At 54.3% G+C, this 23,109-nt stretch overlaps 1 protein-coding gene across 3 annotated transcripts; it reads left to right on the top strand.

Moving 5' to 3' along the window:
* The first annotated feature begins 105 nt into the window (after positions 1 to 105).
* On the top strand, positions 106 to 21,509 carry DUOX2 (dual oxidase 2). 3 transcript variants are annotated; one of them, XM_054667508.1, is made up of 34 exons: positions 106 to 470; positions 1,018 to 1,105; positions 1,372 to 1,457; positions 1,726 to 1,890; positions 2,489 to 2,676; positions 2,859 to 3,060; positions 3,167 to 3,333; positions 3,735 to 3,795; positions 3,921 to 4,017; positions 4,466 to 4,556; positions 4,820 to 4,922; positions 5,491 to 5,654; positions 6,221 to 6,396; positions 6,988 to 7,106; positions 7,482 to 7,619; positions 7,810 to 7,923; positions 8,124 to 8,326; positions 8,622 to 8,807; positions 10,085 to 10,310; positions 10,397 to 10,490; positions 12,456 to 12,652; positions 13,171 to 13,240; positions 13,607 to 13,690; positions 14,217 to 14,395; positions 14,553 to 14,783; positions 14,977 to 15,076; positions 16,106 to 16,155; positions 16,423 to 16,550; positions 16,773 to 16,926; positions 18,103 to 18,335; positions 18,568 to 18,726; positions 19,072 to 19,227; positions 19,472 to 19,600; positions 19,891 to 21,509. In XM_054667508.1, the coding sequence occupies exons 2-34, from the start codon at positions 1,032 to 1,034 to the stop codon at positions 20,011 to 20,013; spliced, it is 4,647 nt and encodes a 1,548-aa protein (XP_054523483.1). In that variant the 5' UTR covers positions 106 to 470; positions 1,018 to 1,031; the 3' UTR covers positions 20,014 to 21,509. The 3 variants fall into 3 exon arrangements, with proteins under 3 accessions (XP_054523483.1, XP_054523484.1, XP_054523485.1); XM_054667509.1 differs by having other exon boundaries at positions 848 to 1,105; XM_054667510.1 differs by lacking the exon at positions 19,472 to 19,600.
* The last annotated feature ends 1,600 nt before the right edge of the window (positions 21,510 to 23,109 follow it).

Raw genomic sequence — 23,109 nt, 5'->3', positions numbered from 1 at the left:
GAGGTGGGCTGCTCTCAACGCTCTGGGGTTGGTACCGACAGAGTTTTTCTAGCCGGCGAGCGAAACGATTTCTCACTGTCTGTAGCCGTTACTTTCCTGGTTCTGTGGGTTCGCGCTGAGTTTGGAAGTCGCGCGGGACCCCTTTTATAGCAGCGTGGGCGACGTGCCACACGGGTGTCCCAGCCCAGGGGCTGGTCTGAGCTGGAAGAGGTTATGCAAATAAGGGCCCCACCTCCACAGCAGGAGGGTGAGCCCTAGGTCCAGATGCTCACACTGGCGCAGGTCTGTCCTGAGCCGACACCTGCACAGTGGCGAGACCAAGGACCCAGAGAGAAAGGTGAGAGTGCAGCCGGGGAGGCTAAGGATCGGCGGAGCTGGAAGAGTGAGGGTGAAGGCAAGAAGTAGAGCACAGAAGCAAAGATTTTAAGAGGAAAGAAGACATCTGAACCCAACACCACCCTAAACTACAGGTTAGACCAGAGTTTGGGATCTGACCCTAGCCCTCGCCCATCACGCACAGGCGTTCATTGCAGAAGGGGAGTTTATTGGGGAAGGGGGGATTCATTGCGGAAGGGTGCTGCAGTCCCTCACTCCCAGCTCAGTAACCTTTTTCCCTTCCCTGCCTCCTGGAGGAGAAGCGGAGCCTGACGGATTGGGGGCGGGTGGAGGTGAAACATTGGAGACATTGGGCACACCCTGGGAGGCTTGACCAGTCCTGCCCTGGACTGACATGCCCCAGAAGACTCCTGCCCAGTGGGTTCCTATGGTCGGGGGTTAACTCTCTGATGGGGTGGCGGATGGGGAACAGTGTCAATGCCTCCAGAGCTGCCAATTGTCCTGGAAACAGTGGCGTTTGGATGAAGGTCCTCGGTGATGCTTCTAACAGCTACCTTCCAGAAGTGGAAACAGCTGGCGCTCCTCCTCCAGTACTAGCTGTAGGAACAAGAGGGGAGGCATAGAGGACGCCCTAACAGTGGCTTTCGCATACCACCTACCACCCCCACCCTCACCCCGCAGGCTGCAGGGTTGGCATGCTCCGTGCAAGACCAGAGGCACTGATGCTCCTGGGAGCTCTTCTGACTGGATCCCTGGATCCATCGGGCAAGTATCAGGCTCCTCTAGCGGCGGGGTGTTCCCCAGGATCCTCTGGGAGGTGGGGCGGGGAGAGGTGCGGCAAGCGGCTCCCTGAGACTGGAAGGTCATTTCGCCGTGCAGCTCAGCGGGATGGGAAACTTCCCATTGCGGCCCGACACTTGGGTCCGGTTAGGGGCGCTCCGCGAGCTGGGGAAGGACTGGCCAAGGCCTTCGTTGCTCGGGAGGGGTAGCTGGGAGCGTAGTGCTGAGGAGGCCCTTCTCTGTGCCCACAGGCAGTCAGGACGCACTCTCACTGCCCTGGGAAGTGCAGCGCTATGACGGCTGGTTTAACAACCTGAGGCACCACGAGCGTGGTGCTGTTGGTGCGTTCTGGGGGCCCGGGCGTGCTGGGGCCGTGGCTCGCGAAGGGCCGGGGCGCGAAAGGCCCTGAGCGGGGAATCTGCGGGGAACACGCGCCCAGCAGCTCCGCTGCCTACACAGCTCAATCTTATGCGCTCCCGGGGCCAAGAGACCCTTGAGGGAAGGTTCTGTCAGTGAAGTGGGATGGGGGTTGAGGGAGGCTTAGGGCGAGGTTTGGGGGATCCTAGGGGATGGAGTGCTTAGACAGAGCCCCGCTCCCTGCCTCCGCAGGCTGCCGGTTGCAGCGCCGCGTACCAGCCAATTACGCCGACGGTGTGTATCAGGCTCTGGAGGAGCCGCAGCTGCCCAACCCGCGCCGGCTCAGCAACGCAGCCACGCGGGGCATAGCCGGCCTGCCGTCGCTCCACAACCGCACCGTACTGGGGGTCTTCTTTGGTGAGGGCAAAGGGGGAGACCAGTGGGGTTGATGTGGCGCTCTGCTCAGCCTGGGAGAGGGGCCAGATCCCGTCTGCGAGTCCACAGGAGACTCATCCGACTCCCAACCACTTCCTCTCTAAGCAGCACTTCGAGACTGCCTTCATCTCGGAGAGATTTTGGGATGTTGATACAGAGATATTTGCTCTGTATCTAACCTTTCTCTTACGCCTTACTCCAAACTAGGGGTGTCACTGGACCCCCATTATAGCTCTTGCGAACTGAGCTCCCCAGCCACCGCTCTCCTCACCGTGTGTTTGTAACCATTTTACCTCCCCCTAGCCCAGAGGGAGGAGGACTGACTTGGGGTACCCCTACCTAAATTATATCATTTTGATTCTCACAACAGCTTTATGAATTGAGTAGGAAGGGAACTCACTATAGTCTTACTTTGCAGATTAGAAAATTGAGGCTCCCTGGGGCTAACGTGCAGAGCTGGTGGCGGAGCTGGCACTGGGACCTCTGTCTTTTGGCTCCTGAGGACACTTGGAGGCCGCCCTGGCCGTGGGGAGGGCGCAATACGGACGGTTTGTCACCTATTTGCGCCCCATGCCCGCAGGCTACCATGTTCTTTCCGACGTGGTGAGCGTGGAAACGCCCGGCTGCCCCGCCGAGTTCCTCAACATCCGCATCCCACCTGGAGACCCCGTGTTCGACCCCGACCAGCGCGGGGACGTGGTGCTGCCCTTCCAGAGGAGCCGCTGGGACCCCGAGACCGGACGGAGTCCCAGCAACCCCCGGGACCTGGTGAGGCGGGGAAGGCGGCGGGAAGGGGCCGCACCCCAGCCAGGTGGGGCCTGGGCTTCGGGCCTGGCAGGGCCTGGAGGGGAGAGGCGCCCACTCCCCAGCCGCGGACACCCGCCGGGCCCTGGCCTTCCCTGGCCCGCCGCCGCCCATCGGCCCGGGCTCACCCGCCGCGTGCCCCGCAGGCCAACCAGGTGACGGGCTGGCTGGACGGCAGCGCCATCTATGGCTCCTCGCACTCCTGGAGCGACGCGCTGCGGAGCTTCTCGGGGGGACAGCTGGCGTCGGGGCCCGACCCCGCTTTCCCCCGAGACTCGCAGAACCCCCTGCTCATGTGGGCGGCGCCCGACCCCGCCACCGGGCAGAACGGGCCCCGGGGGCTGTACGGTGAGGCCACAGGGACGGGACGGGGCCGGCTGGGGGTCTGCGAGTGTGGGCTCCCCCGATCACGCTACCGCTCATCTCCTCCCCTGCGCCCCCACGTCGGATGCAGCCTTCGGGGCAGAGAGAGGGAACCGGGAACCCTTCCTGCAGGCGCTGGGCCTGCTCTGGTTCCGCTACCACAACCTGTGGGCGCAGAGGCTGGCCCGCCAGCACCCAGACTGGGAGGACGAGGAGCTGTTCCAGCACGCACGCAAGAGGGTCATCGCCACCTACCAGGTCAGCCGTCCGCGCCCCGCGACGTCCTCCCTTCCGCGTGCAAGCCCACGGGAGACTCCGCTGCCCCACGGAGCTCCCCATCTGTGGACAACCGCCACCCAGAAACCCCTCCCCAGACAGCCGAGGTCTAGGGAAGCCCCTGTAAATGATAGGGAGGCACGCGCTGTTTATAGGAGAAATCTGGCTGGTGATGACTATTTATCACCTCCCCACCCCCCACTCCCTCAAATCCCCTGGTTCCTTATGGGGACAGGCCTCACACTGCTCCTGTCTGAGTTGCTTCTCCCATGATTGACCCTTCCTGGTCCTCATCTCCACACGGAAGCCGTCCTTGGGCTCAGACCCTTCCAGGCCCCACGCCATCCAACTCGTGCCTCCCCTCGCCCCTCTCTGCCCCTCAGAACATCGCTGTGTATGAGTGGCTGCCCAGCTTCCTGCAGAAAACACTCCCGGAGTATACAGGTGAGGGAGCGGGGAAGGAGGACACCTGTGCGGAGAATCCTGCGGGGAAGGAGACAGGTGCCTGTGATGGGAGGATGTGGAGGCAAGGAGCCTGTCTCCCCATCATCACCGTCTCCTTCCTGCAGGATACCGTCCTTTCCTAGACCCCAGCATCTCCCCGGAATTTGTGGTGGCCTCTGAGCAGTTCTTCTCTACCATGGTGCCCCCTGGTGTCTACATGAGGTGAGGGAGGGGTTGGCAGAGAGGGGGCACCACACTAAGAAAGGTGCAGAATGAGCTGCCTTGGGGGCTGGGGCCTTTCACACTCCTTCGCAGTTTCACTAGAGAAGGGGAAGCAAAAATTTGGGGCCCTGAAACAGAACCCTGGGGTAAGATGTGTAGGCTTAGTAGGGAAATCTCCCCAGCTCTCCTAAGGGCTGAAATTTGGTGGCTGGGTGTAGGATTTGTCTAGCAGCTGGGTCATTCCCTTCCCTCCTCTCCCCACCCTACCTGGACTAGGAGCGCACTCTATCTTCAGTAAACGCACATCGCCAAATCTCTGCCGTGTTCAAGGAAGTTCCTGGGCCACTGCTCAATCCTAGTGAACCCCCACTGAGTCCCTCAGCCCACTCAACCCCATCTTTGATTCTTCTCCAAATTCCCTCACCACATCCTTTGTTCTCAATTTCAGAAATGCCAGCTGTCATTTCCGGAAGGTCCTGAACAAGGGTTTTCAAAGCTCCCAAGCTCTCAGGGTCTGCAACAACTACTGGATTCGGGAGGTCAGACTGGGGTCAGGGTCAGGGGAAGATGGGTCAAGGTCAGTCTCTTCACACAGGCTGGGAAAAGCAACAATTCCAGTTCTTGAGTGTTGCTGCCCCAGGTTCATGGGAGATGAAGGGTAGAGGAAATTATCCGGGGACAACAGCTCAAGAGAGTCTGGGACTGGCCAAGGGCCCTTTGTCCTGGGGTACTAAAGTGGTCCAGGCTGAGAGAGACCGAGTTTTGGGTAGAGGCCTATCTTGAGTGCATTGTTTACTTCCAGAATCCCAATCTGAACAGTACCCAGGAGGTGAATGAGCTGCTGCTGGGAATGGCCTCCCAGATTTCGGAGCTGGAGGACAACATCGTGGTTGAAGATCTGAGGGGTGAGCTCAGAGCCAGAAGGGGTGGATGGTAAGGGACCAGGAAGCCTGAGGATCCCTCTGGGTTCATCAGTAGCAGACCTAGGGCACTCACGATGCAGGAACACAGATACAAACACAGACTTCAAGGAGCCATAAGAAGAAAATGAACTTTGAACTTTTATTTTTTTGCTTAATTTACACTTTTGTGTTGCTTTTATTTTAAATTAACTATGTCTGAGTATTGGGGAGGGGTGGTACCACAATCTCTTTGGTGCTTAGTTAGGTCTCTAAAGGTTTTCATTCAGCCCTGTCTTGAAACTAGGGAGGCATAGGACAGGGAATTTACTGCTTGGTGACTAGAACAGTCTTGAGTCTTAGAGGAAGGGTCTTACTGGAAAAACTGGCTCTGATCACACATGGTGACATTGGCCTTGCAGCAAGGCAAGGTCAGCATGGGCACAGATCTCATGTGGATCACTGGGGGTAGCCAGGAGGGAAGAACCGTAGTGCCAATAGTCAGATACAAGGCTGCAGGGCAAAAAAGGATGGAGAGGACAAAGCCCATAGTCTAGTCTTCTCTCCTCTTCAGATTACTGGCCTGGCCCTGGCAAATTCTCCCGTACAGACTATGTGGCCAGCAGCATCCAACGTGGCCGAGATATGGGGCTGCCCAGCTATAGCCAGGCCCTGCTGGCCTTTGGGCTGGACATCCCAAGGAACTGGAGTGATCTCAACCCTAATGTGGACCCCCAGGTCAGGAATAGTAATGATAATAATGGCAGCTAAAGCTTTCCTATGGCAATACTGTTCCAAACCCTTTACATATGTTGACTCATTTAATCTACATAATAATATTGTAAGGTATGTATAATAATTTTCCCCATTTTACTGATGACATAGTTGGTAAATCATAGAGGAGGGACTTAAATTCAGCCATCTGATTCCAGAATATATTCCTAACCACTGCATTGTACCATTCCTGCAGGGTGGCTTCTGGGTTGGGTGCCATTGTCCTGTTGCTGCAGGGTCCCACCCCAAGGGCTGTGTGCCCCTGAAGCTGCTAATCATTGAGGTCAGGCAGGCCGGTGATGGTCACAGGATATGGTCCTAGGGCACCTGACCGTGGTCTTACCGTGGGTAGGGACACACTGATCCTTCCACCAGACTTGTCCTGCCTGAGGGGGCTTGCCTAAGAAGAGGAAATCAGGCCTGAGCAGCAAGCCAGGCAGCGGCTGGGGTCCTGTGTCTGAGGGATGGGGCAACAGTGGCTGCCCTCCGCAGCAAACATACGCTCACCCCTTACTCCTGTGGTGCCCCAGGTGCTGGAGGCCACAGCTGCCCTGTACAACCAGGACCTATCCCAGCTAGAGCTGCTCCTTGGGGGGCTCCTGGAGAGCCATGGGGACCCTGGACCCCTGTTCAGTGCCATTGTCCTCGACCAGTTTGTACGGCTGCGGGATGGTGACCGCTACTGGTTTGAGAACACCAGGAATGGGTAAGGCTTGCCTGGGCCCCCACCTCAGACTGCTCCTCAGCCTGAGCCCCAGACCCTCTGTCTGGCCTTAGACAGCCCCTATGAGCCCTTGATTCCCAGTCAGCCCACCACACCCTTCCCAACCCCTCTGGGTCTCTCTTTTTTTCTTCTCTTTTCTTTTCTTTTTCTTTTTCTTTTTTCTTTTCTTTTTTTTTTTTTTTTTTTGAGGCAGAGTCTAGCTTTGTCACCCAGGCTGGAGTGCAGTGGCGTGATCTTGGCTCAATGCACCCTCCACCTCCCAGGTTCAAGTGATTCTCCTGCATCAGCCTCCCGAGTAGCTAGGATTAGAGGCATGCACCAACATGCCCAGCTAATTTTTTTTAAAAATATTTTTAGTAGAGATGGGGTTTCACCATGCTGGTCAGGCTGGTCTCGAACTCCTGACCTCAAGTGATCCACTCGCCTTGGCCTCCCAAAGTGTTGGGATTACAGGCATGAGCCACTGCACCCAGCCCCTCTGGGTCTCTTTTCTCACCTGGGTCCTTGGGCCTGGGGTTGCTGGAGGCCTGCATCCCCTTCCCATCCCAGTGACTTCTACTTCCTCCAACTTAGGCTGTTCTCCAAGAAGGAGATTGAAGACATCCGAAATACCACCCTGCGGGACGTGCTGGTCGCTGTTATCAACATTGACCCCAGTGCCCTGCAGCCCAATGTCTTTGTCTGGCATAAAGGTGAGTGCCCTGGGAGAACACAAGTGAGTGACAGTGGCCAGAGAAGGATCAAGATTGAGGGTGCGGGGGAATCACTTGGTGCTGTCCAGGGAGGCAGGCACCTTCTGTGTTGGGCTAGGAGGCCTGCATTTGGCTGGCTCCCACAGCAGGGACCTCAACTAGCACACAAGCTACACCCTACAGTCAAGAAGGGGTGGATGGGGTAGATGCCAAGAGACAGGAAATGAATGGGGACTTTTTGAGGGAGACAGTTTCAGGGAGGTGGGCCTGGGGAAGACAGATGATATCTTGGTCCTTTATAGGATAGAGGGGAAAGAGGTCTGGCCACATAGCGGGATCCTCAGACTTTGAGGTCTTCCCTGCCCTCTCCCTCAGGTGCACCCTGCCCTCAACCTAAGCAGCTCACAACTGACGGCCTGCCCCAGTGCGCACCCCTGACTGTGCTTGACTTCTTTGAAGGCAGCAGCCCTGGTTTTGCCATCACCATCATTGCTCTCTGCTGCCTTCCCTTAGGTGAGCTCTTAGGCAGCCTCTCTGCAGACTGGCCCTGCCCCTCATTTCCTGCTGGCCTGAGGGGCTGGCTATTTGGTACCGTTTGAGACCAGGCTCAAGGAACCTCTGGAAGGGAGGGGCCATAGCCTAAGCCACAGTGAAGCTCTAGGCGAGGGGCTCCCTCCTCACTGTTCCTTCTGATCCGCTTCAGTGAGTCTGCTTCTCTCTGGAGTGGTGGCCTATTTCCGGGGCCGAGAACGCAAGAAGCTACAAAAGAAAGTCAAAGAGAGCGTGAAGAAGGAAGCAGCCAAAGATGGAGTGCCAGGTGAGAAGGGGCTGGGCAGAGGAGGGAGGAGGGACGGAGGAGGGGAGAGACAGGAGTCTGGGAAAAAGAACCAAGTTACAGAGTGAGAGGAAAGCCAAGGCACCTTTAGGGCGCCTGCTCAGACTCACAGAGGAATTGACCTGAAGGCGGGGACCTGGGGACATCTGCTGAACTACCCGGCCCAATTATCCCTTCCCCAGCGATGGAGTGGCCAGGCCCCAAGGAGAGGAGCAGTCCCATCATCATCCAGCTGCTGTCAGACAGGTGTCTGCAGGTCCTGAACAGGCGTCTCACTGTGCTCCGTGTGGTCCAGCTGCAGCCTCTGCAGCAGGTCAACCTCATCCTGTCCAACAACCGAGGATGCCGCACCCTGCTGCTCAAGATCCCTAAGGAGTACGACCTGGTATGGCTCGTCCTGCCTCCCCAGCCTGGGCTGCCCTCACACGACTCCATTATCACAAGCGAGGCCACCCTATCCTCAGCTACAGAGCTCACCTATGACAGCTGATGCTGGGGAGAGGGGCTCCTTTCAGAGGCCCCCAGACACAACCTACCCCCTTCGTCCACACACCTGGCCCCAGCCTGGATGGATGGGGAGGAGTTTTCTCTCCTCCCCTCAACCCAAGATCCATTGAGGGGAGGCTGAAGCAGAAGGTCCAGCGAGCTCCCTGCATCAGTGCCGCCTTCCTCCCACCCAGGTGCTGCTGTTTAGTTCTGAAGAGGAACGGGGCGCCTTTGTGCAGCAGCTACGGGACTTCTGCATGCGCTGGGCTCTGGGCCTCCATGTGGCTGAGATGAGTGAGAAGGAGCTATTTAGGAAGGCTGTGACAAAGCAGCAGCGGGAACGCATCCTGGAGATCTTCTTCAGACACCTTTTTGCTCAGGTGCCATGATCTGTGCCTTTTGGAGATGGGTCCAGCCCCAGAAATGGAGGAAACCTGGGCTGCATAGAACGCCCCTGTGGGTGAACTAAGCTTCCGCTCTATGGCCTGGAGAGAAATAGCCTTGTTTGAATCCTGGCATTGCCACTTTACTTAGCTCTGTGACCTTAGGCAAGTCACATTATCGCTGTTCTGTATCTCTGTTTCCTCATCTATAAAACAGTGATGAAAACTGTATCCATCCCATTGCATTGTTGTGAGGATTCGGTGAGATCGTCTACATGAGTGGTACACAGAGGTTGGCCTCTGGACCCGAGAGCATCAGCCTCACCTGGGAACATGTTAGAAATGCACCTACCCAGTTAGACTGAACCAGGAACTCTGTGGGTGGGGCCTGGCAATCTGTGTTTTAACAAGCTCCCCAGATGATTCGGATACACTCTAATGTTTGAAAAACATTGTTTTATGTACAGTGCTTATTGGCCCAAGTGCCAGGTATGTTGCAGACATTTAACAAACGGTTGTGGCCAGGCGCAGTGGCTCATGCCTATAATCCCAGCACTTTGGGAGGCTGAGGCGGGCAGATCACCTAAGGTCAGGAGTTCGAGACTAGCATGGCCAACATGGTGAAACCCCATCTCTACTAAAAATACAAAAATTAGCTGGACATGGTGGCTCACACCTGTAATCCCAGCTACTTGGGAGGCTAAGGCAGGAGAATCGCTTGAACCCGGGTGGCGGAGGTTGCAGTGAGCCAAGATCATGCCACTGCACTCCAGCCTGGGTGACAGAGCAAGACTCCATCTCAAAAAAACAAACAAAAAACAATAAATGGTTGTTACATGTGACTTTTAAACTTTTTGTGCAATGGGCAAATCATAGGCACATGGCAGCCTTATCTGAATTGGCAAGAGAGCACAGCCCCAGCACCTTCCTGCCTGTCTACCACCATGTCTCTACATCTTCTGTCCCCAGTATAGGCTCTCTCACTTTCCATTCCCCTTAACTTTGCCCTTCCCCTTCCCTACCCCAGCACCATGCCCACTGCATGAAGTTCCCGGTTCTTGGGCCCAGGGAGAAATGGGCAGGCTGCTAGAGATTTGATTCCCCCGTCTATAGGACAACAGAGGCCCCAGTCAGTATATCTAAGGATCAGGAGAACCATCAGAGTTTAGCCTTTCTGATTTGGACTTTGGGGAGATATGAAGGGTCACTGAACTGCTTCCAGCATAGGCTTCACCTCCTTCTCTTTCCCTCCCTCTGCTGCTGCCCGAGTGCAGGTGCTGGACATCAACCAGGCTGATGCAGGGACCCTGCCCCTGGACTCCTGCCAGAAGGTGCGGGAGGCCCTGACCTGCGAGCTGAGCAGGGCCGAGTTTGCTGAGTCCCTGGGCCTCAAGCCCCAGGACATGTTTGTGGAGTCCATGTTCTCTCTGGCTGACAAGGATGGCAATGGCTACCTGTCCTTCCGAGAGTTCCTGGACATCCTGGTGGTCTTCATGAAAGGTAGGGGGCTGGGAGGTGGCAGGCTATCCAAGAATCCAGGGGTCTTTCAGCAAGGAGATGACCTGCATTCCCTTTTTTCTTCCCAGGCTCCCCAGAGGATAAGTCCCGTCTAATGTTTACCATGTATGACCTGGATGAGAATGGCTTCCTCTCCAAGGACGAATTCTTCACCATGATGAGGTATGGGGTGTGCCTTTCTAATCCTGAGATTTCCTGGTGTGTTTCAAACAGGAAAACAGGTCCAGTCAGAGGAGGGCTGGCAAACAGGCTATGCGGTCATCTGTGCTGAGAGGTGGCCTAAACACTACATCCTAAACTCTCAGAGCATCCACCTTCAAATATTTACCTGACTGGCTCCTGCCTCTGGGAGAGTCTCTGTCTGGACTGTCAACACCAGCCAGAAAAGCCTCCCTAGTTAAAAAACGAAAAAAAAAAAAACCCAACACCAATATGGCCAACGACAAAAATCCACTAATCCCTTTTGGATGCCCTTGGATCTTTGTGAACTATTTTACGGCATGCCCAACACCGTGCTCTACCCAGTGAAACAGTGAATGGATGACCTTGGTTGCTGCTCCGATATTCATCACCATGATAGTCAGGAAGAGAAACGTGGAAGGCTTCTCCATATTCCAACCATTCTTTCTTCCTGCATCTTAAGCCCTTTCTGGTTTTGTTGTGCCGGTAAAAAAAACAGCTTTGTGCTTCTCATTCCTGAAGACAATGAATGCGTCAGTAACACAGCTCCCCTCCATGCCATAAGGGCAGGGCTTGTTCCCTGTTGAATCCAGCTTCTCTACACTGTGATTGGCACAGGGCAGGCATTTCATACATAACTAACTGAGTAAGACAAAATGAAATAAGTGAGCAAATGAATACAAAGTATAGATGTAACAGCCCACATTATTTCAATTTTTCTATCCTGTTAAGCCTTAACATTGCTTTAAGCATTCCCCTTAACTGCTACATTCCTCATATGGTCCAGATACCCCAACTGGACAAGGGCTTCTGAAAGGGCAAAGCTATTGTAGTCTGTACCTCACTGGGTATGTCATTGCAGGCCCAGCCCGAGGTGAGGCTCAAGGGAATCTAGGAGAGGGTCTCTGCCTCCAAGGGCTGAGTTCCCACCTTCTTTTTTTGGTTTGTTTGTTTTGAGACGGAGTCACTCTGTCACCCAAGCTGGAGTGCAGTGCCACGATCTCGGCTCACTGCAACCTCCACCGCCCAGGTTCAAGTGATTCTCCTGCCTCAGCCTCCCAAGTAGCTGGAATTACAGGCATGTGCCACCACGTCCAGCTAATTTTTGTATTTTTAGTAGAGATGGGGTTTCACCATGTTGGCCAGGCTAGTCTCAAACTCCTGACCTCAGGGGATCAGCCCGCCTCAGCCTCCTAAAGTGCTAGGGTTACAGGCGTGAGCCACCACACCTGGTGAATTCCCACCTTCTTGTCCTGTAACTCAGCGTGTATCTTGCTTACTGTCGGTGGGACGATGTTTTTAATGTGATGGCTGTGCTTGCTGTGTTTTATGGGCCCAGCATGGCACAGCATTGCTGCCGGACCTACACAAACTTGCATAGTCTGTCTTTTCTGTCCTGAGGCACAACCTATGAATAGAGCTTGGCTACTGCAGGTGCCACTGTGGGTGCTATCAGGTTGGGCATGGAGACGCTCCCGCCTGTGCCCCGGGGTGTTGGCACAAGGAAGCAGCAGCATTGCAGCTAGTTCCCCTCCCTGGCACCTGGCTGCCTGGTGCCCCCACTGGACTATGAAAGGGGGAACCCAGGGGTGATATGGGAGGCATCAACAGAAGAGAGTGGACAGAGAGCCTGCCACGAGAGAGGGCCATGCACACCCTGGACACACCCCTGCACTCAGTGGACTATCTTCTCAGTTGTAGATGCCCCCTGTTTGAGGGCTGCTTTCTCTGATTGGTCAAGGTCACTTTCAATTCTGTTCTGCCTTTTGAGTCCATGGCTACCCCACCCAGCTTAGTGTCAGCTGCAGGCTGGATGAGCACCTTCTCAGTGCCATTTCCCGGGTCACTGGTAACCACATTAGATAATCTGGGGCCTGCCCCACCCTGCACCTACCCAAGCCTGACCTTGCTGGGTGACAGGCTGCTGTGTCTCTGGTCCTCCTCCAGATCCTTCATCGAGATCTCCAACAACTGCCTGTCCAAGGCCCAGCTGGCCGAGGTGGTGGAGTCCATGTTCCGGGAGTCGGGATTCCAGGACAAGGAGGAGCTGACATGGGAGGATTTTCACTTCATGCTGCGGGACCATGACAGCGAGCTCCGCTTCACGCAGCTCTGTGTCAAAGGTGGAGGTGGAGGTGGAAGTGGTGAGTGTGTGAGGAATGGTTGGTGTCAGGGAGGGGGGGCGTGTCCTCAAAATGAGAGTTCCTGGTGGGCAGGACCCAGGTCTTACTCTTTTCTGAGTCCTTGGTACCTAGTATAGAACCAAGCACGTGTAATTGGGATGGCACATGTAGGTGTGCAAGTTGTCTAATGCACAATGATACCCACTGAGGTCAAGGAGCAGGTTGAAATCTATCCTACACACTGCTCAAAGCCACCGGCATTGGTCTAAGATATATCTGGCCAGAGGAAGAGGCATTGTTTCTTTTACACAAAGGACCTGCAGGGTTGCATCCACCTAAGAGGACGTCCCCTTTCTTGTGCAAAGTTGCCACATTGTCTGCCCTGTGTACAGTGAGTGCTTAGCCTAGGGAATGAGGGAAACAGGACTCGAGTCAGAGATCTGGACATGACTTTCCCAGAAGGGAGGAGGGCACAGTCTCCCATCCTACCCCACTGCCCTTGTGAGGAAGCCAGTCCTGCCTCTTGTTCTCTTCTCTAGGTATTAGAGATATCTTTAAACAAAACATCAGCTGTCGAGTCTCGTTCATCACTCGGACACCTGGGGAGCGGTGAGCAGGAATGGGGCTCTGGCAGGTTGGCCTGGCTGAGCCCCCTGCAGAGAAATGAAGGGAGTAGGACTGGCTGATCAGCCCCTGGTAAAATCAGGCATTTGCCCTTTGAAAGTAGCTCTTGGTAGCACAAACATTCCAGCTGCCTCTCTCACCCTATGCTGCTCGGATGCTTGGCTCTCTCCCTGCTGCTCCAGGCCAGAATCATTCTACAAAACAAATCATGAGATCCTATTAATTCATTTTGCGCCTTGCCCCCTGCCTGGTACCAGGAGCCACTCCCTACCTCTACCCCATGCTCTGCCCAGGGAGTTGTTCTCCTGGCTGCAAAGACAAGGGGAGAACAGCCCCATTTCTTTTTCTCAGCTCCCACCCCCAGGGACTGGGGCCCCCTGCCCCAGAAGCCCCAGAGCTGGGAGGCCCTGGGCTGAAGAAGAGGTTTGGCAAAAAGTGAGTGTCTCCCAAATCCCTGGGCCCAAAGAGACATGGAGAGAAGTCTTAGGGTCCCTAGGCCCCACCCGCATATCCTTGACATATAAGCGACCATCCCGAGTCTCATTCCATTTGTTCCTGACCTGACTGAGAGGTTATAGTGTTGAATGACTTTTCATCCTCTTCCAACCTCTGCACCCCATTCTTCAGGCAAGGGTCCTGGCTCAACAGGATGATAGTAAGGAGTCTCCTGGCTCCTGCCTGCTTTGGGCACAGCCTTGAGGCCTGTGCTGGGATCAGGAAGAAAGAAGGTTAAAACAGACAGGAGGAGGGGGAGTAGCAGGGAGACAGTGAGTGGGTGGATGGAGCAAAGACAGAAGTAAAGGGTTGGAGGAGGAAGAAGCCCCCAGATTGCTTTTTTCCCTTCATCTGTTGTGGCCCATCCTGATGCCTGCCAGATCCCCAGGTCACCTTTCATGGAGTGGCATTAAGGGAAGGCCAGAGGGCCCTTACCACACTGCTGCCCTGCCTCCCCTTGCTATAGGGCAGCAGTGCCCACTCCCCGGCTGTACACAGAGGCGCTGCAAGAGAAGATGCAGCGAGGCTTCCTAGCCCAAAAGCTGCAGCAGTACAAGCGCTTCGTGGAGAACTACCGGAGGCACATCGTGTGTGTGGCAATCTTCTCGGCCATCTGTGTTGGCGTGTTTGCAGATCGTGCTTACTGTAAGAGTTCCAGGCTGTGGGCAGTGGGTAGGGAGCAGGCTCTGACCCTTGGAGAGGAGTGGAAAGCCCTCTGATCCTAAGAGTCTGCATGGGAGAGCCCAGGGCTCGGGACCTTGGCCACCTGTGCCAAGCTGATGTAACCTCACTCCGGCCCCAGACTATGGCTTTGCCTCGCCACCCTCGGACATTGCACAGACCACCCTCGTGGGCATCATCCTGTCACGAGGCACGGCGGCCAGCGTCTCCTTCATGTTCTCTTATATCTTGCTCACCATGTGCCGCAACCTCATAACCTTCCTGCGAGAGACTTTCCTCAACCGCTATGTGCCTTTTGATGCCGCAGTGGACTTCCACCGCTGGATCGCCATGGCTGCTGTTGTCCTGGCCAGTACGTGACTCCCAGGCTTCTTCCTCTTTGCTTCTTCCTCTTTGCTGCAGCACCCTGGGTCTAGTTGGGGGAAACAGTGGGGAGATGGAACTCCTTATACCTCCATCTCTCCTCCCTATGCCTCCTCTCTCCCTCAGGATCGGAGGTAGAGTCTGTCCTGGTTGGCATCTCTAACAGGGTCTGTCTCTTCCAGTTTTGCACAGTGCTGGCCACGCAGTCAATGTCTACATCTTCTCAGTCAGCCCACTCAGCCTGCTGGCCTGTGTATTCCCCAACGTCTTTGTGAATGATGGGTCAGTTCTGGGGAAGGTTTCTCCTGGGACTCATAGGGTGGGCCCAAGGGTATAATAGAAAAAGAAATAGGCAGGGCACAATGGCTCACACGTGTAAGCCCAACACTTTGGAAGTCTGAGGCAGGAGGATTGCTTGAGGCCAGGAGTTCCAGACAAGCCTGAATAACAAAGTGAGACTCCATCTGTACAAAAAGTAAAAAGATTAGCGGGGTATTGTGGTACACATCTGTAGTCCCAGCTATTCAGGAGGCTGAGGCAGGAGGATTGCTTGAGCCCAGGAGTTTTAGGTTGCAGTGAGCCATGATCAGTACCACTGCATTCCAGCCTGGGTGACAGAGCAAGACTCTGTCTTGAAAGAAAAAAAAAAAGAAAAGAAAAAGAAAAAAGAAATAGACAGTCCCAGACACTCAGCAAGAAGCTCAGTGCTAAGCTAGTCCCCTGGGGGAAGCTGAAAGGTAAATTTCTTGCCCTCAAGAAGGAAGCTGGCTGTGATTGGCCAGGAAAGGTGTTTGGGAGATGAAGTCAGAGACTCTTTCTCATAGATACCTGACACACAGCTTGCCATCTCTGCCTTCTATCCATTCACTGGACAGACATTTATGCAGCATGTCCCATGTGTCTACCCAGATGCCAGAGTAGGGATGTCAAGATACATGCAGTCATTCAACAACTACTTACCGAGATTTGCTGTGTGCCTAGTATTGTTCTAAGCCTAGAGATAGAGCAGTGAATGAAACAAAAATCCCTGCCCTCATGGAGCTTACAGAATAATGAACCAGGGACTCAAGGAAGCAGGGGTCAACCACAGTAAGAGAGTTCAGGATAACACAGAAGGAAAAATTGCTGAGTACAGAGGGTGGAACCATGGAAGCCTGGGTGCCGAGTTCCTTGGAGGGATCCCTGGCCAACTGGGTGGAGGCCCCATACCCTCAGCAGTCAGGGCCAGCAGGAAAGGAGTCATGCTGTGTTGTGACAGTGCTGGAGCCCCTCCTGCCCCAGCCAGAGGCTCAAGGTGTCTTTGCCCCCCAGGTCCAAGCTTCCCCAGAAGTTCTATTGGTGGTTCTTCCAGACCGTCCCAGGTAGGAAACGTGGGACCTGGGGGTTCTGTCTGAGGACTTCTGCTTTTGTCTCCATCTCTCTGTGAATACTCACTTGTCTATACTGGCCATGGGGTCTGTTTCTAGCCTTCAGGACAAGCCCCAGCTCCAATCCCTCCAGGCAGGCTTTTCTGGGGGCCCTGGAGGGATGAGAGAGGAAGGAGGGAAGCATAGGGGAATGTGCTGTTGTCTTTTCAGCCCAAGCTGAAGTCCTGAGACTACTCACTGGCCCTGTCCTCCTGCCCCCAGGTATGACAGGTGTGCTTCTGCTCCTGGTCCTGGCCATCATGTATGTCTTCGCCTCCCACCACTTCCGCCGCCGCAGCTTCCGGGGCTTCTGGCTGACCCACCACCTCTACATCCTGCTCTATGCCCTGGTGAGGGACTTCCCTGGGCCAGCCCATGGAACAGGGAGCTCAGGATGGGACAGGAAGGTGAAAGAGGGAGAATTGGATCCAAGATCTCAGAATGAGACTTTGAGATTTAAGACCCCAGACCTCAGCCCTATCTCCCCAGCACAGGCCTAGTGCCTGGGCAAGAGGGGATGCCGGGCAGGGGCCTGGCTGGGCCTGAGTTGTACTAACTGGCCGTGTCTCCAGCTCATCATCCACGGCAGCTATGCTCTGATCCAGCTGCCCACTTTCCACATCTACTTCCTGGTCCCGGCAATCATCTATGGAGGTGACAAGCTGGTGAGCCTGAGCCGGAAGAAGGTGGAGATCAGCGTGGTGAAGGCGGAGCTGCTGCCCTCAGGTATCAGGCCCAGCCTGATCTGGGTCGGGAGCGACAGAGGCCAAATCTTCAGACATGAGGAGACAGTTCACCAGGCCTCCTGACCCCATCACTGCCTCTGACTCTGTCTCCAAAAACAACAAGAAAAAAAAACCACTCTCGGGGGTTCCTGAAGGTTTCCTGATAGAAGTAGACCCAGAAAGGGCTGTGCTTAGCTCCCAGGAGACTTGCAGATGGTGAGAAGTGACCCTGAGAAGAGGTGGCTGAACGTGCATACAGAGGGGTTTGAGGATGGGAAAGGGCCCCACATGTGTGGCTTGGGTGCAGGGGAAGTGCAGGGCAGGAAGCCACATATGCCTGTCCCATTCCTTCTCTCAGAGACAGGCAAATGCCCAGATTGCCAGTCTGTTGTTGAGAGTCAGTGTTGGCCAAAGTCGGGATTGGTATCATCATAGAGGGTGGCAAAAGATGATTTTATGTATCGCAGGACTGTCTAACCTTCAGGACTCATGTTGTAAAAAAATTAATCTCATTGCAATGTTATTTCAATTGAGATTACTTAAGGACAAAATCTCAGAGTGGTGTTAGTATGCCTTTCTACTCTCCAGCACTTGCTGATCTCCTTTTTCAATGAAGAGATCAGGCCTGAGGCTCAGCTATGGTACAAACAGTATCCAGCTAAAATTTGGTAACAAAATATGTTGTCTTCTATGTAGGACACATGATACTGGTTTTCCACTTACCTTAGCAATAAAGTTCCCTGCCAAGATAAATTGAATTGGAAAAGTTAGTCAATTTAAAGAAAAGTGTTAGATAAATGATAGTGCAGGAGGTGTGTAGAAAGGTAACCCTCAAATGGAGGTCTGGTAGCCACTGAGATGGTCCCTGGTGAGCCTGAGTCCCTTTACCCAGCAGGTTGGTATTCAAGGCAGTGGTATGAGGCCTGGGCCTTCCATGGGAAGAGGGAGTAGAGAGGAAGAGAGGGGCTGGAACAGGGGAGCAGAGAAACCCAGCTCTTGCATTACCTGGGAAACAGAGAAGGCGACCCTCCTACTCCCAGCCCCAGGAGCCCCGCTTGCTCAGACCATGTGACTACTCCCCAGGCCTCAGGGGTGTGAAGAGGACAGGTGCCTGTCAGTCCTCAGGTACCAGGAGCAGGCCTTCTTATCTGTGCTTTTCCCTGTCTATGACCTCCAGGAGTGACCTACCTGCAATTCCAGAGGCCCCAAGGCTTTGAGTACAAGTCAGGACAGTGGGTGCGGATCGCCTGCCTGGCTCTGGGGACCACCGAGTACCACCCCTTCACACTGACCTCCGCGCCCCATGAGGACACACTCAGCCTGCACATCCGGGCAGTGGGGCCCTGGACCACTCGCCTCAGGGAGATCTACTCATCCCCAAAGGGCAATGCCTGTGCTGGATACCCAAAGGTGCCCGTCACTGGGAACCCTGCTTCCGGGCCTCTGGCACTGGCAGAGGATCTCTGCCCTTCCCTATCCTGAGACTAGAAGCTCCAGCCGTCCCAAAGCCAGCCTGGGAGAGGACCGGGGTGCCTCAGAAAAGACTAGGATGTTCTGTATCCTCCCTCTGCCTGTGTCTCCGTTTCTGGTCTCAGAGCTGGGGCAGGGTCAGGCTCATTTCATCTCCCCCCTCTCTTGGCAGCTGTACCTTGATGGACCGTTTGGAGAGGGCCATCAGGAGTGGCATAAATTTGAGGTGTCAGTGTTGGTGGGAGGGGGCATTGGGGTCACCCCCTTTGCCTCCATCCTCAAAGACCTGGTCTTCAAGTCATCCTTGGGCAGCCAAATGCTGTGTAAGAAGGTGAGCATCCCTTCCTCATTCATCAAATGGGGCATAGGTGGCCGAATTGTGACCCGCATCAAGTGGTGGATCATGAGAGAAAGCTCCTGGCTCCAGGAACTGAGTCTGAAGGGGTCATTCTTACCCAGTGGTTGAGATGCCAAACTTGGAGGGAAGTTGGTGGTATAGCCAGAAGGGCCTCTGCTGGGACCTGTCAGTTGGAAGCCTGGGATCAGGCTGGTGGGTCCTGCCACAGCTTTGGTGTCTGCAGGTGGTCTGGGGCTTCCCAGCCTCTCAGGTGAAGGCACCTGGGATCTAGGGAGGCTGAACTGAGCTGGGTCCTGATCTCCAGCCCTGTGTCCCCAGATCTACTTCATCTGGGTGACACGGACCCAGCGTCAGTTTGAGTGGTTGGCTGACATCATCCGAGAGGTGGAGGAGAACGACCACCAGGACCTGGTGTCTGTGCACATTTATGTCACCCAGCTGGCTGAGAAGTTCGACCTCAGGACCACCATGCTAGTATGTCAGGGCCCGCCAGGCAGGGCAACTTGGTGGGCAGATGGATTGGCAGCGTAAGGCAGCATAGCCAGGGCAGGTGGGTGGACGGCCAGGCTGAGCTGGCAGGAGGCACAGAGCTGATGGCCTGATCCTCAGCCTCCAGCTCCCTCCCCTCCCCATTCTCTGTCTCTTGGGCTATGTGGGCTGGCTCGGGCTGAGTGCTGGCCCTGACTGTCTTTGGTCTGACCTGCCCCTGTGCCCCCAGTACATCTGCGAGCGGCACTTCCAGAAAGTGCTGAACCGGAGTCTGTTCACGGGCCTGCGCTCCATCACCCACTTTGGCCGTCCCCCCTTCGAGCCCTTCTTCAACTCCCTGCAGGAGGTCCACCCACAGGTCAGTCCCACTCCCTCCCACCCTGGGACTCTGGCCTTCTCCTGCCAGGACATCCTGGCCCTGAAGCACCCTGCCGCTCTTTTCTGAGCAGAGAACTCCACCCGCTTGCCTGGCCCCAGGATGAGGTCAGCTGTTAAAGGGGGACTTCCACCCCCTCCACGTTAAGCCTCTTCCTCAAGGCCTGGGCTTGAAGCCCTAGTCATTCCAGCCAGGCTCAGGAAGCAGCTTTTCCCAAGGAGAGTGAGCACCTTTAGGCTGCAGGCCCCTCTCTCTCTCTAATCTCCTGACAGGTGCGCAAGATCGGGGTGTTCAGCTGCGGCCCTCCAGGAATGACCAAGAATGTAGAGAAGGCCTGTCAGCTCGTCAACAGGCAGGACCGAGCCCACTTCATGCACCACTATGAGAACTTCTGAGCCTGTCCTCCCTGGCTGCTGCTTCCAGTATCCTGCCTTCCCTTCTGTGCACCTAAGTTGCCCAGCCCTGCTGGCAATCTCTCCATCAGAATCCACGTTGGGCCTCAGCTGGAGGGCTGCAGAGCCCCTCCCAATATTGGGAGAATATTGACCCAGACAATTATACAAATGAGAAAAGGCAGGAGACTATGTTCTACAATTGCAGTGCATGATGATTATAAGTCCACCTATTTATCAACAGCACCGTTCCTGCAGCCCTCCAGCCTTCCTGCCCTTAGCAAGTGCACAACCAGTCAGGATCTCCCAAAGAAGATAAAGACCACTCCTCACCCCAGCTCAAGCCATGGCAGGCGTGGCAAGCAAAGTGGGGAGGAGACAGTCCCTGCTTGTGACAAGTGTGGAGGTGAAAAGGTACAATAGTGCTTGTCTCCAATAGCTCCCCACATCTCTAATTGACTTCCACAAAATCGATGCATTGCTTTGGTATTTGCTTGGCCTGACATTTGAGGGAGGAGGAGGCCGGGATCCTCTGGCTGAGAATCTCCTCAGAGCCCAGTGCAGAAGCTGTGATGCTTAGAACCTGGACAGCCCGACTGCCTCAACTCTGTCTCCAGGTCTATTCCCTCTGGCTCCAAAAGGAGCAGCCCTACTTCCACCCCTTCCCGTCCCCAAAGTGTCAGCAACTTTGAGGAGGGCACCAGGAAACAAAGATGCCTCCCCAATCCTGATATTCTTGATGTCACCAGTGATACCCACTGCCCTGACCCCTGGGCAGGCCCCTCTCTGCATCTACTGGAGTGGTCCCTGGGCTCTGGGGCTGAAGGATTCCAGCCTCTCTGCCAGATATTCAGAACTCGCTCTCAATTCACCTCTTCCACAAGAGTTGGGTGACCAGCTGTCCTAGTTTGCCCAGGACTCTCCCTGTTTTAGCACTGAAAGTCTCTTGCCCCAGGAAACCCCATCAGTCCCAGGCAGATTGGGACAGCTGGTCACCTTATGCAAGAGCCAGCCTGAAACATCCCCTCCATACTCAGCTCTTTAACTTTTCCTTTTTCATTGGGCTCTTTCCTAAAAAGCTAAGCTGTAAAATATTTTACATCGAGGTATAATAAATAATCATGTACATGTTTTACCACCACCCAGGTCAAGACATAGAACATTTCAACATTTCCATCACCCCAGAAACTCCCCTTGTACCCCCTTCCACTTCGTCTCCCCTAGCTCCTAGAAGCAACCACTGATGTGATTTCTACCAAATCCAGTTTTGGTCCTACTAAATGTACTCTTTTGAGACTGGCCTCTTTCACTCGCCATAATGCCTTTGTAATTCATCCATGCTGTTGTGTGTATCAGCAGTTTGTTCCTTTTCATTGCTGAGTAGTATTCCATTGTAGAGATGTACCACAGTTTGTTTATTCTTCTGTTGATGGACATTTGGGTTGTTTCTAATTTTGAATGATTATAAATAAAAATTCTGTGAGTGTTCTTGTACCTATCTTTTGGTGGCCATCATGCACTCATTTCTCTTGAGTATGTATCTATGAGTGGAATTGCTGGGTCATACAGTTATCCAGCCAGTAGGACCTGCGGAGGGAGAGTTTCAGACCAGGTTTGTCTTCTCACTGGCCCCACCCTACCTCTTCAGCCAGGCCAAATGCCTCTGGTTCCCAACCCCCTATGTTGAAGGTATCTCTCTGACAAGGCTGGAAGAGCACCAATCAGAAGTCAAGAGACCTGGATTCTAGTGCCCACTTTATCTGCAAATAGCTATGGAGGGAAATCCCTTAACTCCTCTGGGCCTCTTCCTCATTTATTCAAATGTCTGTGAGAGTATTGGGAAGTCAAATAACAATATTGGCCCAGACAATTATACAGATGAGAAAAGGCAGGAGACTGTGTTCCATAGTTGCAGTGCGTGATGATTATGAGTCCACCTATTTATCAACAGCATCATTCCTGCAGCCCTCCAGGCTTCCTGCCCTTAGTAAGTGCACAACCAGTCAGTAATCCCGAACTCCAGCCCCTTCAGTCTCAGCCTTAGCTTTACTCCCAAATCTGACCCTGCAGTTCCTCCCTATGCCTTTCTAAAAACTGTGCAAAGTATTTATTCATTCCATCCTAATTCACCCATCCTTGCTAGACTGGAGAATGGCATTAACATGGCTATCATGATTATCCATAAAACTCTCTGCTTAGCCCTGACTTCCCTGCCATGCTGGGGCCTAAGTGAGGATCTCCCAAAGACTTTGTCATCACTGAAGATGTATCCCCAGCCAACTCTTGCCCAAACACCGGGCAATGCCAAGTGTATGTCCAGCTGGATAGAGGGACATGCTGCCATTATCTTGAGTCACTTCAGATGGCACTCAGCCTGCCTGGCCTCAGTCCTGACTTCACACGCCAGTCAGGCTGTAGATGTCAGCCCTAAGCATGTATTCATGTGATCTGGCTGCTCTGTCTAACCATGCACAGAGTCCCAGAAAGCCACTGAATGACAGGGATAAAAGTCAAGGACTTGCAGAGAGGTTAAAAGTGTCTTCAGCCTCAACACTTGCCTAGATACTAACCTGGTCCTACCCTTCCTGGGGCTTTATGACCAACTCTTTGAGAAGTGGGCTAGAAGGCAGGATCAGGCAGCTATTGTGTGATACCTTGGGTTGAGAAAGCGAGGTCATTGCATAAGTGTGTGTCGGGGAGGGATTAGACTGAAAAATGTGCAAACAAGGGAGGCTACAAAAATGTCCCAGAGAAAGATGGAAGATGACTCAGAGGGAATTCGTGGAAATGATCACATAAACTGTGTAAAGGAAAGCAAATCTTCCCTGCTCTGGGTTACAGAGATGTTTGTCTCAGGCTTTGGGACAAAGCCCAACCCAAACCCTGCCTCCCAGGAATAGGGATGAGGATGAGAATGAAACAGGGATGGACAAGGAATCAGGTGGGATTGGATGGTAATGGGATTGTGGATGGAGAAGAGGAGGACAAGCATGAGATTGGATGGAAGGGCTTTGGGGCCAGGGGGAAAAGGAGTGGATGAGGACAGGAGGGGCTGAAGCTGAGCTCTGTAGGAGAGGAATGAAGGCTGGATCTTTGCCC

Source organism: Pan troglodytes, chromosome 16 (genome assembly GCF_028858775.2).
Source record: "Pan troglodytes isolate AG18354 chromosome 16, NHGRI_mPanTro3-v2.0_pri, whole genome shotgun sequence".
NCBI lineage: Eukaryota > Metazoa > Chordata > Mammalia > Primates > Hominidae > Pan > Pan troglodytes.
Note: the sequence above shows the minus strand (reverse complement) of the source record. Positions and strands in the feature narration are given on the sequence as shown.